This window comes from Gnatocerus cornutus, chromosome 2 (genome assembly GCF_029298725.1).
Source record: "Gnatocerus cornutus isolate USDA-ARS CGAHR chromosome 2, icGnaCorn1.1, whole genome shotgun sequence".
Lineage (NCBI taxonomy): Eukaryota > Metazoa > Arthropoda > Insecta > Coleoptera > Tenebrionidae > Gnatocerus > Gnatocerus cornutus.
This window is the reverse complement of record NC_142234.1, coordinates 5609564-5623589: the sequence shown is the minus strand read 5'-3', so window position 1 is coordinate 5623589 and position 14026 is coordinate 5609564. Positions and strand designations below refer to the sequence as shown.

Genomic DNA, 14026 nt, shown 5'->3' with positions numbered 1-14026 from the left:
GCTTTGGAGACAAAGTTGTCTAATAAGAAACTATTTCTACAGTTTTGTTTGAGGGGTAAATTATATTAGACAGACAATTTAGCATTTACACTTATTATTATTGCATTACGATAAACTAGTTTAACAAAAATCACTGAGAATTCTACGACAGCAAAGAAAAGAAAACAGACTACTAGCGTGGAATTTACGAATGCTTGCACAAGTGTAGTGGAATCGCAACTCTAGAAGTAAAAGCTAACCAACTGAGAAATGAAATTAAACAAAAATTATTTAAAACAAGGTACAATTTTTTGATTTTTAAACGTAATCTAAAGGAATTACGACAAAACTTTGATGTAGAAGACAACCAAACGATGAAAATGAAAAGTAGAGTAAAATATTTTTTTTAATTATTGTTTCCTCATTTCTTAACTGCAAGAACCGCTTCATGTTTACACATATTTTATTTTTTTCTGATGAAACTATCGCCTAATCTAATAAGAAAAAGACGGTGGAATTTTACAGCAGTGAAAAGTCGTGGGAGTAATATTTAATAACTCAAGTCCTAAATAAAATTATTGTAATCATGTTTACATAAGGATACGCTAAAAACAATGAATGTACACATTGCAAAAACAATTCTTTAAACTGATAACACCCATTGTCTCTCTTTCTCTCCTCCTCACAATTATGACGGAAAGTGAAAATGTAATAAAAGTTTCATCGCTAACAAATAATCCCCGACTTAAGTCGCATTACCTCGAGTCATTGCGTACAATAGTACCGTAAGATAGCCTACCTGAAGCGACCCAACACCATGAAGCTACGTGGACATCCTACTTCCACTTGGTAAAAGTGAGACTACCTGCTTCATTTTCTTCAGTTTGATATTTCAGTTAGCGGTGTGCGTTCAATGAACTTACCGCAAAAAAATGTAAATTGATAAGTGCAATTCGTGTTCAAACTCAACTTTTTTAAATGTGACATGACAGATATGTTTAGCGTTATCTACATAGACGTGGTTTTGTGTAGAACTTGTTAGTTTAGAAAAACAACGAAAATGCCAACTAGTAGTGCGAAGAAAAGCATTATTTGGGCATACGTGTGTTGGTTGTTTGGTGGCATCTTTGGTTTACATTTGTTTTATCTTGGAAGAGATGCACATGCTTTTCTTACGTGGAGTACTCTGGGAGGGTACGGACTGGGGTGGTTGGCTGACGTTACCAAAATTCCCAGATATGTCAAAGACTTCAATGACGACCCAAAATTCTTGGAGGAGTTGACTGAACGAATGAGAAGAAACAGAAAGGTAACACATTTGTGATAAAAAGTGACGTAGATCGCAATTTTCCTACCGGTAACACCTTATCAGTTGACACCAACGTTCTAATTATAGAATGAAAAGTGGAAACAGCATGCAAATAAAATTGCATTTTAGCAAAGATTTTTTACTAGCAGATCTGTAAAGGAGGTCAACCTAGATCGCATTTGCGTAGATTTGAGAGAAATTATGCGTTTTTAAACTACAGTTATGACACTGGTGAATCATCTAGTATTATACATATGTAGATGTCACATAAGGTGTCAAATAGCAAATAGATTATTTCAAATTTTAATATTTCTGCGAGATTTTTTTGCACAATATTACATTACCGAACAAGAGCGGTAAACGTTTACAAAACCTGAAAGAAAATGGCCAAATTTGAAATTTTATCTCGCTTCATCGTTGGGTAGTTTTGTAAAAATGTTGCCATGTTAATGAATAGAAATTAGATCTCTTCAACAACAAGAGCATTTTACTGCTCAATTTGAAAGTGTCTGAGTAACAGTCTTGAGTAATAGCGTCCAATTTAAATTTGAAAATACATGATGTCAGAGATTTTTAAGACGGACAACTGCTCAGTCTGTTTGATTTATTTTATAATTAGGTGCCATAATTGATTTGTAATTAGTATTAGACACACATTTACATTACAAAAAGTTTACAAGTGCTATAAGTTCAAAACTGATATGACTTTATATTGTTTTATTTCGACATTTAATAGAAATGTGAACAACTTAGGACAATAAAAAGTTGAGAATCAAAAAGAGAACTTTTTTAGTTATCCCAGAGTTGAATGTTCAAGACACTGTCCATGCTCAGTTTCCGTAACGTCAAACTCTTTAATTGAAATAATAGGATTGTCATGAGTATGTATAGGTACAATTGTAGACTGGCGGCCAATAGTAGCTGGGACACATTTTTTGCCATTGTGGCTAAAAACTAATCTATTGATCAAATAATACAAAGTGTTTATAACTGTTTCTAGCATCAAAGGTAGCTATGAATTGTCAAAGAAGCCGCTCATTACAAATGTGGGTTTAGATTTTTCAACTGACATTTGCAGTTAACTTCAATCATAGAGTAAAGTTAATTTTGACACAAAAACTGTTCTGGTTATGGTTTGAAACCTGAAAATCAAAGATTTGAACATAAAATCGTTACTGAAACGTCGTTGACGTGAGTGACATTTTAAGTGTAGATAAACATAGTTGTATTCCCTATGAAAACAAAGCGGCAAAACCCAAAAAAGTTATAAATTTTTCCAAAAAATGGTTTTTATACTTTCAAATAGCTGTTCGCGTTTCAGGCACTTGCCGAATACCAGGGTTGCGGCTGCGCAAAAGTCGTTTTTTTAAAATTTTACTCGACAGTAACTGTTTGATTAGCTGGTTCCACTAAGGCACTCATTAAACTTTCAGCCGTATAAATCGCATATTTGCAACTTCCGGATTTTTTTTTGTATTTATGAAGGCATTTTACAAGTCATCAGCCAAAAATAGTATATTAAAACACGGAGTTTCATAAGGCAAATTTTAAGGCACGAATCCAAGTTTATAAAACGAACGGCAAAGCCTTAGTGGTCTCATGAACGAGGTTTTTATACTATTTTTCCTAATTTGTTCTTGTAACAGAGCTATTTTCGCTATTTCCTCATTTGTTTTAGTGCTATAATATCCCATTTTGATACGCGATGCTATAATAGCTTTGTTTCCATAGCAACTTGGAAATCTTTAAAATACAAATTAGGAAATTAATAGAAATAGACCTCCGCTGACGATACTTTTGACAGCCAGTGTATATTAAAGCTTGTTTCATAAGATGTGTTTTGGCGCACGACAATTGACAAATGAGTAAAATAACTGTTCTATTTAACGTGTGTTTTACACTATTTTGTCTACTGGAGCATTATTTTACAGTTTTTCTAAAAATAATTTCTAGTTTTCATTAAGCGACATTTTTCTAGAACAGTTAAGTCATGTGTCAACTGGCAACAAGTTATGTCTTCAAGGAGTCTTTTTAAGCCTTTTAAAACAATGTTATAATATCACCCAATCATAATAACTTATTGTGTATTAAATCAAAATTCTTGTTTGCCTAATAATAATAATTAATTTTGATTAGCTGCGTAAAAACACTAATTTTCGTTAAATTGGGGAGTTTAAATATTTATGTAAAGTAAAAAAATCAAATAAACAACATTACATACAAAAGACCTATAAATAAATTATTTAATCGTACCATAACAAAACCTATTTTGCATCTCAGTTATCACTATGAAGCTTCACCGCTGCGACAATAGAAACGATACTTTCACTTTCTCCTACCTGTTTTTTACCTTAAAGGTACTCAAAATTGATCTGTTAGACCAGCTTATATGCTCATTTACAAACTGTCATAATTTCACAATTAAAACTTTCGCGCTTTATGTTTTATGTACCCAAAGAGTGGGGAAAATTTTAATTTTTTGGTCTCAAATTTTTCCAGCCTCCATTTTCAACCAGCAGATTTATCTCCTCGGTAATGGTGGGTTACCTGTGGGGTCAACTAGTCATGATGGCAATCCCTGAGGACGAAATCGCAGGAATCAACTGGAAGGTATTCCACTGGGCGATACCATTAGCTGTTTCTCTTGGTAAAACCGCTTCTTACAAATTTCAAAAAACTAATCTTTTTTTTAGGGGTTTGGGTGGTAGGAAATATAGGCCGAGAACGTGGTAAACCCTGGCTGACCTTAGTCGCCACGTACGCAAGCTACATGTTACGATGGTACTTCCCCGACGAAAACGTTTGGTTGACAGTAATGGTGTTTTGTGCTGCACTTACCTTCGATACATTTTCCAAACAATGGCGACGGACGCCAAGACAGAAGAAAAGCTTAGCTCGAAGAATGTCCGTCTTACTGTTATGCGCAATGCTGTATGTAGCACTGTGGTCTTCCTACTTTTATTTCAATGGAAAAATTATTGATTCAAATGGTGATGAAGTCCCAGTCCATGAAGCTATACATCACTTTTTCACGTCGCCGTGGTGGACAGATCTCAAGCAGTCTTTGTATGACACGTACCAGTACGCACAACATCACGGATGGTACGAAATTTGGAGACAAATTATAGCCCTGTCGGATCCGCAAGGAGAACAAAACTCTTACAAAGTGTTAGGCGTAGGACCCTCGTCCAGTCAGTCTGAAATCACCTCCAAGTGGAGAGCTCTGAGCAGGGAGTGGCATCCGGATAAAGTCAAAGATCCGGAGCAAAGAAAAATTGCACAGGAGAGGTTCATGGAGATTCAGCAAGCTTATGAGATTTTATCAAATATAAAGAGCAAAAGAAAACGGAAAAACAAGAAATCTGTTAACGAGGACTAGGACAGGATAGAATTGTTGTCAATGCATAGAAGTTTAATTAAAACAAGTTTTCATAAATGTCGAACAATTATTTCCTAAGTTGGTAATTTTAACGATTTACAAATTTAAAAATTAATTAGCAGTCAGATAATGCAGCACCAGCTTCGTGCGTATTTAAATGCATCTTCAAGCAATGAGCCTGAATGAACCCCTTTCCGCACACCTCGCAAACATGAGGGGTTTCCCCTGTGTGAATCCTCCTATGAACTTTTAAATGTGCGTTCCTGATGAACCTCCTTCCACACACCTCGCACATGAAATTCCGATCACCTGAATGTACCATCATGTGTCTCTTCCTCTCCGCACTAAACGTGAATTTCTTTCCACAAATGGCGCATTCATGTGCCTTCGTCGCTAAATGTCGCTTCTGATGGTTCCTTAAAGCCCCCGCTCTATTAAACGCCGCCCCACACTCTTGACACACGTGATCTCGACGATCTGAATGAACTGCTTCGTGTGACCGAAGCGCGGATTGTTGGGTGAAGCCTTTCCCACAGGTGGTACAAGTGTATGGTTTTTCTCCAGTGTGGACCCTTCGATGCACTTGTAGGTTTCCTCTTAGTATAAACGACAAGCCGCAGACTTCACAGGTGTGTTGTCGGACGCCTGAGTGCATTTGCACGTGAACACGCAAATTGTTTTTTTTAAAGAAGGATTTGTCACAGAGAGAACACGTGAACGTTTTGAGATGAGAATGTGCCTCTTCCATGTGTTTACTGAGAACGCTCGGAGTGGAGGGTTGAAAGGTACAAAAAGGGCAAGTTTTCGGAGCCGCGTTGTGGCGTTTCGCATGGCGTAACATACTGGTGCGGAATTTGAAGATTTTATTGCAGTGCGGACAAGTTCTTTTTTCTTGGCCAACTTCTGGTTGCTGCTCCACATCGTCTTGGTTGGAATCTTCTCTATCATTCGAACAACCCAATTCGTAATCCTCTTCGCTCCCGTTTTCAACTTCAACTTTGATGGTTTCTTCTAGTCTGGAAGCAAAGGAGTACAAGCCAACTAATTGAACAAATTGCATGCACACCTCATGTCTTCAGGGGCCAGTGTTGGAGTCTTACTGCATCTGATCGTCGATTTCCAGTAGTTGTCCGATGATTCGCACTTGAGTTTGAAGCTGTGGGATTTAATGGCTGCATCTCTGCACTTTTCACATATTTTTTGGGAAAAACCATCGTTTTCTGATATCTGAAAGATATTCATGATGAGTTTTTTCAATAAAATCGCCGATGTAAGAGAAATTAGGAAAATGATTGTTTAAAATCCGTCAAGGTCACCAGACAGCGCTACGGTTGGCTAGTCAGTCCGCCAATAACGACGGTTGCTTTCGATCAGCTGATCACATTCTAACCTATTTTACAAGGACATGCCTCTAATCTGAGCGTTATCATGTTATCAAAGTAATCAGTTGTCAAGACTTTGCCCAGTTGCAGCGATTAAAATCTTATCAAAACCGCCAGTCGCACAGATTTCGAAAAAGTGAAGGGAACGTTCGGTTTTACCTGCACAGAAGCACAAATTACAACTAACTCGGCGAGGGATAAACTGCCGCCACTAAATTCCACACGATTAGAAATTAGACTAAATTCCGCTCCGTTCGCAAGGCAAGTTCGACATCTTTGGTTAATCTCTTCACAGTCATAATTTCTATCAGAATCAACCATAGTCTGTCATGTCATAATCTGGAAATGTCAACACAGGCATATCATAACCTAATTTGCTGCGTTTTGTAGATGACTTCGATCGCTTCCGTAAGTGCAGACTTGATAAAGTGCGTTAACTTTGCTGCTGAAAAGCACAAAGATCAGAGACGGAAAAACCCAGAGAAGCCCCCTTATATCAATCACCCGATTGGGGTAGCTTACATTCTTACAAACGAAGCGAACGTTACAGATCTCCCCATTCTACAAGCGGCGATTCTTCATGACACCGTCGAAGACACTGATACGACTTTTGAGGAAATAGAAACGAATTTTGGAAGTGAGGTTAGGAAGTTGGTTGAGGAGGTGACGGACGACAAGACTCTTCCCAAGGCTGAGAGAAAACAGTTGCAGATTGAACATGCTCGCGGGACATCCTATGGAGCTAAACTTGTAAAACTTGCGGATAAATTGTACAATCTACGTGATTTGGAGATCAGTGCCCCTGAAGGCTGGAGTGAAGATCGAGTTCAAGAGTATTTTGCATGGAGTAAGAAAGTTGTTGATGGTTTGAGGGGTACAAATCCGAGTTTGGAACACAGTTTAGATCAGATTTTTCTTAGGAGGAATATTATTGGTTAACTTTTTCTTACCATGAAGGAAGTGAAGCATCACAAACAGCAAAATTTGTGTGAAACGAGACCTCGCTACAGACAAGGGCGGAGACTGACTGCTGTAAAGTCATATACAGTTACTTCAGAGTCTCAGCACCTGTTTGTTTATGGAGTGCCTAAGATTAATCTTTTTAACGAATTTAAAAGTTTTTGTGCTAAACATGGAAAATTAGTTAAAATACACATAGTGGCGGATCATAAAACTGAGATTTTTACAGAGTGTTTTCACGTGGTGTATGAGAATTTTGAAGTTGCAAAGAGGGCAAAGAGAATGTTGGACAATAAATCGTTTTACGGTGGAATCTTGCATGTTTGTTATACCCCAGAACATGAAACTGTAGATGAGACTAGGAATAAGTTGTTAGCGAGATCTCAAAGTATTCTAGACTATAAGGGTTGAAAATTCGGCGTATTTTTGTATAAAGAGAGATAATAAATTTAATAGTTATCAGATTATTGTTTTCATTTTGCAACAACTACAATCCACATGAGAACTTGAAATCATACTTCAAAAGTACTACCAACATTAGTAAAATCAGTACAGTCTACTTTTCTTCTAGTGAGAAAAAAATTGAATTTACCTGACTACTATTTGGAGCTTTTGGGGGGTTTTAAGTATCAATTGATTATAAGCTTCTGGTTTGAGTAGAAGAGCTCATTTTATCGAAAACACAATCACGGACTTTCAAAAATGTCACTGGTGCCACAATTATTGTTACCACACGTATCCAAAAATTACTAGATTATAGGGAATTAGTGTGTCGCCAACATAAATTTAACACACAATTTGAAAAAATAGTACAAAGGCTAGAATCATGCAGTTAAACGTTAAACTAGAAAAAGAACTTTATGTGGAGTCATTACATGTTTCTTTTTTTTTTCGGTTGAGCCACGTTAAGCTTTAAAGATATTAATAATTAAGCATTAATTTCTCTGTGTTCTCATAACTCAACGTAACTTCAAGAAAAAGAAAATTTTCCCCACAGTAATCAACTTTGTTCCCGTTTTAAATTTTGGCGCGCCAGTGCTGCCAATCCGCTCTTGCCAATGTGACAAAAGGTGCGTTTGCGTTATTAACCACTTTCATGTTTATGTTTTTTGTTTTAAAACTGATATCATTCTCATTTTATTCCACGTCTGCAGGTATTCTTGAATTTTTTACCACTGTCCATTTCCTCAAAACGTTCTCATCCACGATTTCGAATAATTTTCATTTTTGGTTTCGGCTACAAAGAACACAAACAAAATGGCGTTTATTTTCAGCGAATTTTCAGGTGTCAAAGAAGTAAATAAAAATTAACCTATCTTTGAAAATTTCAGGAAAAACCTGCAGAAAAAACCGACTAGAAAAACGTTCCTTCTTGTGTAGAATGTTTCCATGAGGTGGTTCTAATTAGATAGGTAAGTTGGATGTGGCTGAAGATGCACAAAAATGATTGTCTTCTGGTTTGTTGTAGACATTTAATGGATCATCAAGTTTACTTTCGGTACACGCAGACGAATGGGGTTCCGCAGGAATCGAAACTAGCGAATTATATGGTATTTAGAAGTGTTTACATAACGTCATAGTTAATCCCGTTTTTTTGTAGAACATTCAGAATTCAAGTCCAAACAGCTTACATCAAACTTTTCAGACTAAACTAAGCCTTGAGTCGTCAATAGCTCCTAAGAAAGCCTTAGCTGGCACTCAGTGCATTGGAGGAAGTAGTTTGGTAGCAAGTGCTCCAGGTAACCATCTGTTTGATTCTTGTTGACTATTCTGTACCCCATTTCCTTAAAACTGTAGAAAAATATCGAGCTTTAATCGTACTAACGCTGTTTTCTGTGATGGCTCCAAGTTTTTCACATTTTATTTGCAATTATCCTTGACCTTTGTTATCTTGGTTAACTGTGCTAAAAGCACACATATATTCTTGTTTATTTACACGTTACTTTCTATTTATAGCTTCACCCAACATCTTCAATTCTTTTACACCAACACTAGATGCCACACCAATCCGGTGCGTTTCCAGTGGTGTTGAACATCCAGAGAATTCATCCAGTCAGTCTACTTCACCCAACAGAGTTAGTAGCTGTTCGCCTATGTCACACGATGTTTCAGGGAATAACATCGCTTTAGCATATCAGGTAAGAAGAGCTCACACGTTTTACTCTTTGTTATCAAATTACTGCAGGAGAATGTAGGAGGAACAACTTACTTTTATCCTACCACCTCTGAAACCTGCCATGCTACTGATGTTGTGGTTAATACTAACATACCATCTGATTACAATGTGTATCCAGGCACGCCAAGTCACATTGCATCTCTTAAATCTAAGCAGGATTCGTCATTTTTTATCTCAAAAGACCTGCAGATGGAAATGATGAATAGAAATGCACTGACGCTTATGCAGAATAATCAGCAGTATGCAGACCTTCCACAAGTTGACAGTTACCATGAGCTGTGCCCGCTGGAGCGTATACCAAGTAATTCTTTGCATAAAACACATCTGGGATATCAGGCTTCAATGTACAAAGCAATTCATGTTAAAACTGGCTCACCATATTGTTTGAGGCGTCTGCACGGTTAGTTAAAGTTGCTTAGATATTTTCTCGTTTCATTGTGTTCTGCTTTAGGATTCAGACTTCAAAATGCGAAATGTATGGTGATTGTTGACTTATGGAAAAATCTTAACCATTCCAACATTGTACAGTTACAAGAAGTTTTTACAACAAAGGCCTTTGGGGATAATTGTAAGTGTATTTGCATATCTAATTTTTATATTTTATTTGGAAATATGTATTGATTAAAAGTGAGACCTTGGCATTTGGAAAACAAGTACCGCCAAGGTCAAAAACTAAAATAAGAATGACTAAATGGCAATGTAAACAAGAATTGTCGATTTTTAACACATACCTACTAAAAATTTAGTAAGTTTCAATATCTTAGACGTGTTTACTAAAGGTTCTTTCATCTTAAAAAGTATGCTTATTAGTTTCTCCGGCCAACATTTGCAAGGATACAAATTATTCTTTTTATTTGATAAAGTTACTAAATCGAAAAAGCAAACTTACTAAGTAAGATGTGTAGCCATTAATTCCTAATATCCCATCTACTAACAAAAAATTAAATTTTGTGTACCTACTAATATACTATCTAATAGTCGCATGAGATATTCAATCGCTGAAGGAAATGGAGTATTTTCTCTACTCAGAGTTATTAAAAAATTGTACATTATTACACGTATTTCATAAGACGAGTATTGTGGCACGAATAAGTTTTGAGTGCTACAAGTCGTCTTATGAAATGAGTATAACATACTATTAAACGCGTTTGCGTTTCACAATGAAAGTATTGTTAACGCAAAGTAGAAAAAAACTATTTTTTTTAACAATTTAGATACTTTTCAGTATAGAACTCCTAAATGAGTATTTTGATGATTTCTAAATGTAATAGGTTCAGATTTCTGGTTTCTAATGCGATGTTAAACACGTTATTGTCTCTTACCATTTAGAAATTACATGACAATGAATATGGAGTTTTTATCGATAAAAAAGACGTTTTGTTTACCTTTTGAAAATCCTTACAGAATTCTACTTCTTTGCGTTTGTGAAAATTATCGAAATGGTCAGTATGGAAGATTTCATTACACTAAAATTAAACATTTTTTTCGTCCTTTGGATTAAATGGGGGGTATTATTGATAAAACTACTCACTAATCAAGAAGTTTTCTAAAGTTTTTTATTGTTTATTTTATTTGTTGAACTTACCAACTTGTAACTTTTAATCATTTTAGATTTATAGTGCATACATAATACGTAGTTACTAGATTCGATTTCGTTTTGTAGATTTTTTGATTCATAAATTTCTAGGGTTCTTAAGGTTTCTACGAGTTTTCTGGATTTCGATTTCTTACTTTCTTATTCTTAGTTGCGTTATTTAAATGTTTGTGGTATCTTTAGATCGTTCGTCCGTCAGAACGGAGGCTAAGAATTATGAATTTCTACGTTGTTCTAGTGTCCTGTTTCAGCTTTAAATTCGTCTGGTTTTCTTTCTTCAATTCTTGCTGTCCACTCTTCTTTTTCTCAGTACGAGATCTTGATTACTTTTTGTGAGCCAAATTGAGTCCAACAACGCTTGATAAAGAACTAAACTTGAATATAGAAGACTAAGTTTTCTGTTTTTTTTTTTTTTAGCGCTGATTTTCGTCTACGATTATTACCCAGGCTCAGAAACTCTTTTAAGTAAGTATTTTTCGTCCGACCAGCCCGATCCTTTCGCCCCAGATTCTTCACCAAGACCTTATAGTCACCAAAAGAATAACATATTGCGTCATCAACAAAACAACAAATTACCGGAGTTCCTGATTTGGAACTACATCATCCAACTTACCTCTGCCTTGAGATTAATCCACTCTTCTGGTGAGTACGATTTTACAAAAAAAGGCATTATAGACTTTCCGCTTTTAGGGCTTGCTTGCAGGAGTTTAGATCCCACCAAGATCATCATAACTTCGAAGAATAGGTTAAGATTAAGCTGTCTAGGCGTAATGGATGTTGTTCTGAACGAAAACAGTGCATCGGTGAATCCTTTGGCATTAGTGCAACATTATCAGCAGGAGGATTTAACAGCTTTGGGGAAGTTAGTTTTAGCGTTAGCCTGTAAATCCACTGTGGCTGTGCAAAGAGAAAATATAACAACGGCTGTAGATATTATCAGCCGTTCATACACAACAGACCTTAGAAACCTCATCATGTTCGTAGCGCCGAAACGTGCTTGGAACGAGCTTTCATTTGTTATTTTAGGTATCTGCTTTCGCCACAGCAACGAAAAAGCATCACGGATTTAATGCCGATGATCGGCGCGCGGTTCTACACGCAAATGGACAACTTGCATAGCTACATTGAGGTGCTGGAGTACGAGGTCTCGAAAGAGATTGAAAACGGAAGATTGTTCAGACTAATGGCAAAACTGGGCACGATCAACGAAAGGCCTGAGTAATTGAAATTGCACTTTAGCCGTGTCGTTGTTTTAAATCACTTGTAGAGGCTGCTGGACTTTGCTGCTAGCACCCTCTACATGAAAGTCGGTCGTTGACACTGTTTTTGATTTAGGTTGAACATGGACGGTGCATGGGCCGAGACAGGCGATCGATACATGCTCAAATTGTTTAGAGATTACGTTTTCCACCAAGTGACAGAGGATGGCCGTCCATGGATCGACATGGCACACATAGTACAATGTTTAAATAAGTTAGATGCAGGCGTCCCTGAAAAGGTGAATTAAGACGACCACTCGCTGCAGCTTTTAATGTCTTCGTTTCAGATTTGTTTGATGTCTCGTGACGAACAAAGCATGTTGGTTGTGTCGTACGCTGAACTCAAACATTGCCTAGAACAATCATTTCATGAAATTCTAAACGCAGCACCGGCGAAAAAGGACATGTTGGATGTGGAGGATAAGATGTACATAAAATGTGACAATGATAAATCTGTGAACCTTAAATAAGTCATGTGGTACTAGATCAATGATATAGTTTTGTATTGTCTCCGCCGGAAAATGTTTGCAATAATACATTTAAGTACTTTTTGCTTAATGGGATTTCAAAGTTTTATTTTTTTATTATTGTGAACATTTTAACATCCATCTTTTCCATCAAGAATTTTTAAGAAATATTTTTTCTATGTTGTATTTATTTATAAGAGTAACAAAAATAAAAGGAAAATGTGATTATTGAGTTGTTTTTTTTATTCCTCATGCGTTTGGGAAAAAGCAATGTCTAATGCATTCATTTGTAAAGCGATGCAATACGAGTTCTGTAATTTAAGGAATTTTAAAAAAGTTCTGAGAGTCTCAAAAGGACAGAATAAACGTCAGGAAAAATTCTATAATAATAACGAGAAAAAAAAGTAATTTAAAGCAAATTTTTAATTTAATTTTAGGTTACCTTGATTTTGTTTGAATTTTCTAGGCTCTGCTTGTAATTTGTTTAGATTTTTCTTTGGATCCGCTAATTAGCTTTACTTTCCCTTTCAATTTTCCTTAAATTTTCGTTTCATTTCAATTTTCCAGGTTTTTCCTAGTTTGTTTATTCCTTTTAAGATTTCTTTTTTAGAATTCTTTCTCATTTTTTTAAATTCAGTGGTGTTTCTGTGGATGTTCTTTAGATTTGTCTATATTCTCTTCAAATTATCTCGAGTTTTTTAGATTCTCGAAAAATTTTCATTTGATTATTTATATTTACCTTTAATCCTCTTTTGATTTTTCTTATATCTTACTCTGTACTCTTTGGATTTTATAGTTTTTCTTTAGATTGCCTATTTTTTTTTCATTTTTCTTACGATTAGTGTCATTCAGTGGGGGAAAATTTATAAATGAAACAAAAATTTATTTAGTGCTTGGACAAAAAATGTTATGGCCTTAAAATTGCAATAGAAAATATGAATAAATTATGAGTTTAAGAAAGTTCAAAATTGTGCATTTCGAATTCAGCTCAAATGGACTTGGTTCACTTTTGCACTGAATTTCTAGTTTCTCTATACCTAGAATCTAAAAAGCACTGTAATTGGTAAAGACAAGTAGAATCAATTATTAAAAAATGTTGAAGGTAAAAGCCTTTTTGTTTTCGAGATAAATTTAATAGAATATTTGGTCAAGCCGAGCCTTTTTTTGGCCGAGCCTTTTTTTTATGGCCGAGGCGATAGCCGATGTCAGAAAGAAGGCGAGGGCAAAATGGCACTTTTTGGCCGTGATACACACAAAATTTTTTAGGCGACATCATTAAATTTACTAGTTAATTAATTTTTACTTATGATTTATTGATTTAATCATTTATAACAACTGAATAATTGGAAATATTTTTGAATCCTTTAGAAAAGTTTATAATTTTTTTATTTACATTTGCAGTTTCGGCATGTGTAGCTTCACAATTTGTATGAATTATGAATGTTCATTTTCAATAATTTAACACGTCTTTGTTGCATTTTACAGCAGTTTGTCGATTTGATTTTACCAAAATAATTATAC

The 14026-nt window shown here is 35.6% G+C and overlaps 5 protein-coding genes across 7 annotated transcripts; 4 read left to right on the top strand and 1 right to left on the bottom strand.

Annotated features, from left to right (window-relative positions):
• Positions 1–741: 741 nt before the first annotated feature.
• wus (TM2 and DnaJ domain-containing protein wurst) lies at positions 742–4724 on the top strand. The gene is made up of 3 exons (XM_088050366.1): positions 742–1288; positions 3788–3935; positions 3982–4724. The coding sequence occupies exons 1-3, from the start codon at positions 1040–1042 to the stop codon at positions 4665–4667; spliced, it is 1083 nt and encodes a 360-aa protein (XP_087906492.1). The 5' UTR covers positions 742–1039; the 3' UTR covers positions 4668–4724.
• LOC148178267 (uncharacterized) lies at positions 4705–6431 on the bottom strand. Its single transcript, XM_088050364.1, has 3 exons — positions 6209–6431; positions 5734–5894; positions 4705–5683 (listed from the first exon to the last, which is right to left on the bottom strand). Exons 1-3 carry the CDS (start codon positions 6368–6370, stop codon positions 4783–4785), a joined length of 1224 nt encoding a protein of 407 aa, XP_087906490.1. The 5' UTR covers positions 6371–6431; the 3' UTR covers positions 4705–4782.
• Positions 6218–6988, top strand: Mesh1 (Metazoan SpoT homolog-1). The gene is made up of 2 exons (XM_088050371.1): positions 6218–6310; positions 6440–6988. Exon 2 carries the CDS (start codon positions 6440–6442, stop codon positions 6986–6988), a length of 549 nt encoding a protein of 182 aa, XP_087906497.1. The 5' UTR covers positions 6218–6310.
• A 12-nt stretch (positions 6989–7000) lies between these two features.
• Positions 7001–7471, top strand: LOC148178265 (RNA-binding protein 48). Its single transcript, XM_088050372.1, has one exon. It carries the CDS (start codon positions 7001–7003, stop codon positions 7418–7420), a length of 420 nt encoding a protein of 139 aa, XP_087906498.1. The 3' UTR covers positions 7421–7471.
• A 573-nt stretch (positions 7472–8044) lies between these two features.
• Positions 8045–12733, top strand: PAN3 (Poly(A) specific ribonuclease subunit PAN3). 3 transcript variants are annotated; one of them, XM_088030131.1, is made up of 12 exons: positions 8045–8079; positions 8341–8421; positions 8478–8559; positions 8610–8748; positions 8966–9147; positions 9195–9585; positions 9637–9753; positions 11197–11421; positions 11470–11755; positions 11806–11997; positions 12115–12277; positions 12326–12733. In XM_088030131.1, exons 3-12 carry the CDS (start codon positions 8485–8487, stop codon positions 12506–12508), a joined length of 1953 nt encoding a protein of 650 aa, XP_087886257.1. In that variant the 5' UTR covers positions 8045–8079; positions 8341–8421; positions 8478–8484; the 3' UTR covers positions 12509–12733. The 3 variants fall into 3 exon arrangements, with proteins under 3 accessions (XP_087886257.1, XP_087886255.1, XP_087886256.1); XM_088030129.1 differs by having other exon boundaries at positions 8045–8163; XM_088030130.1 differs by lacking the exon at positions 8045–8079 and having other exon boundaries at positions 8190–8421.
• The last annotated feature ends 1293 nt before the right edge of the window (positions 12734–14026 follow it).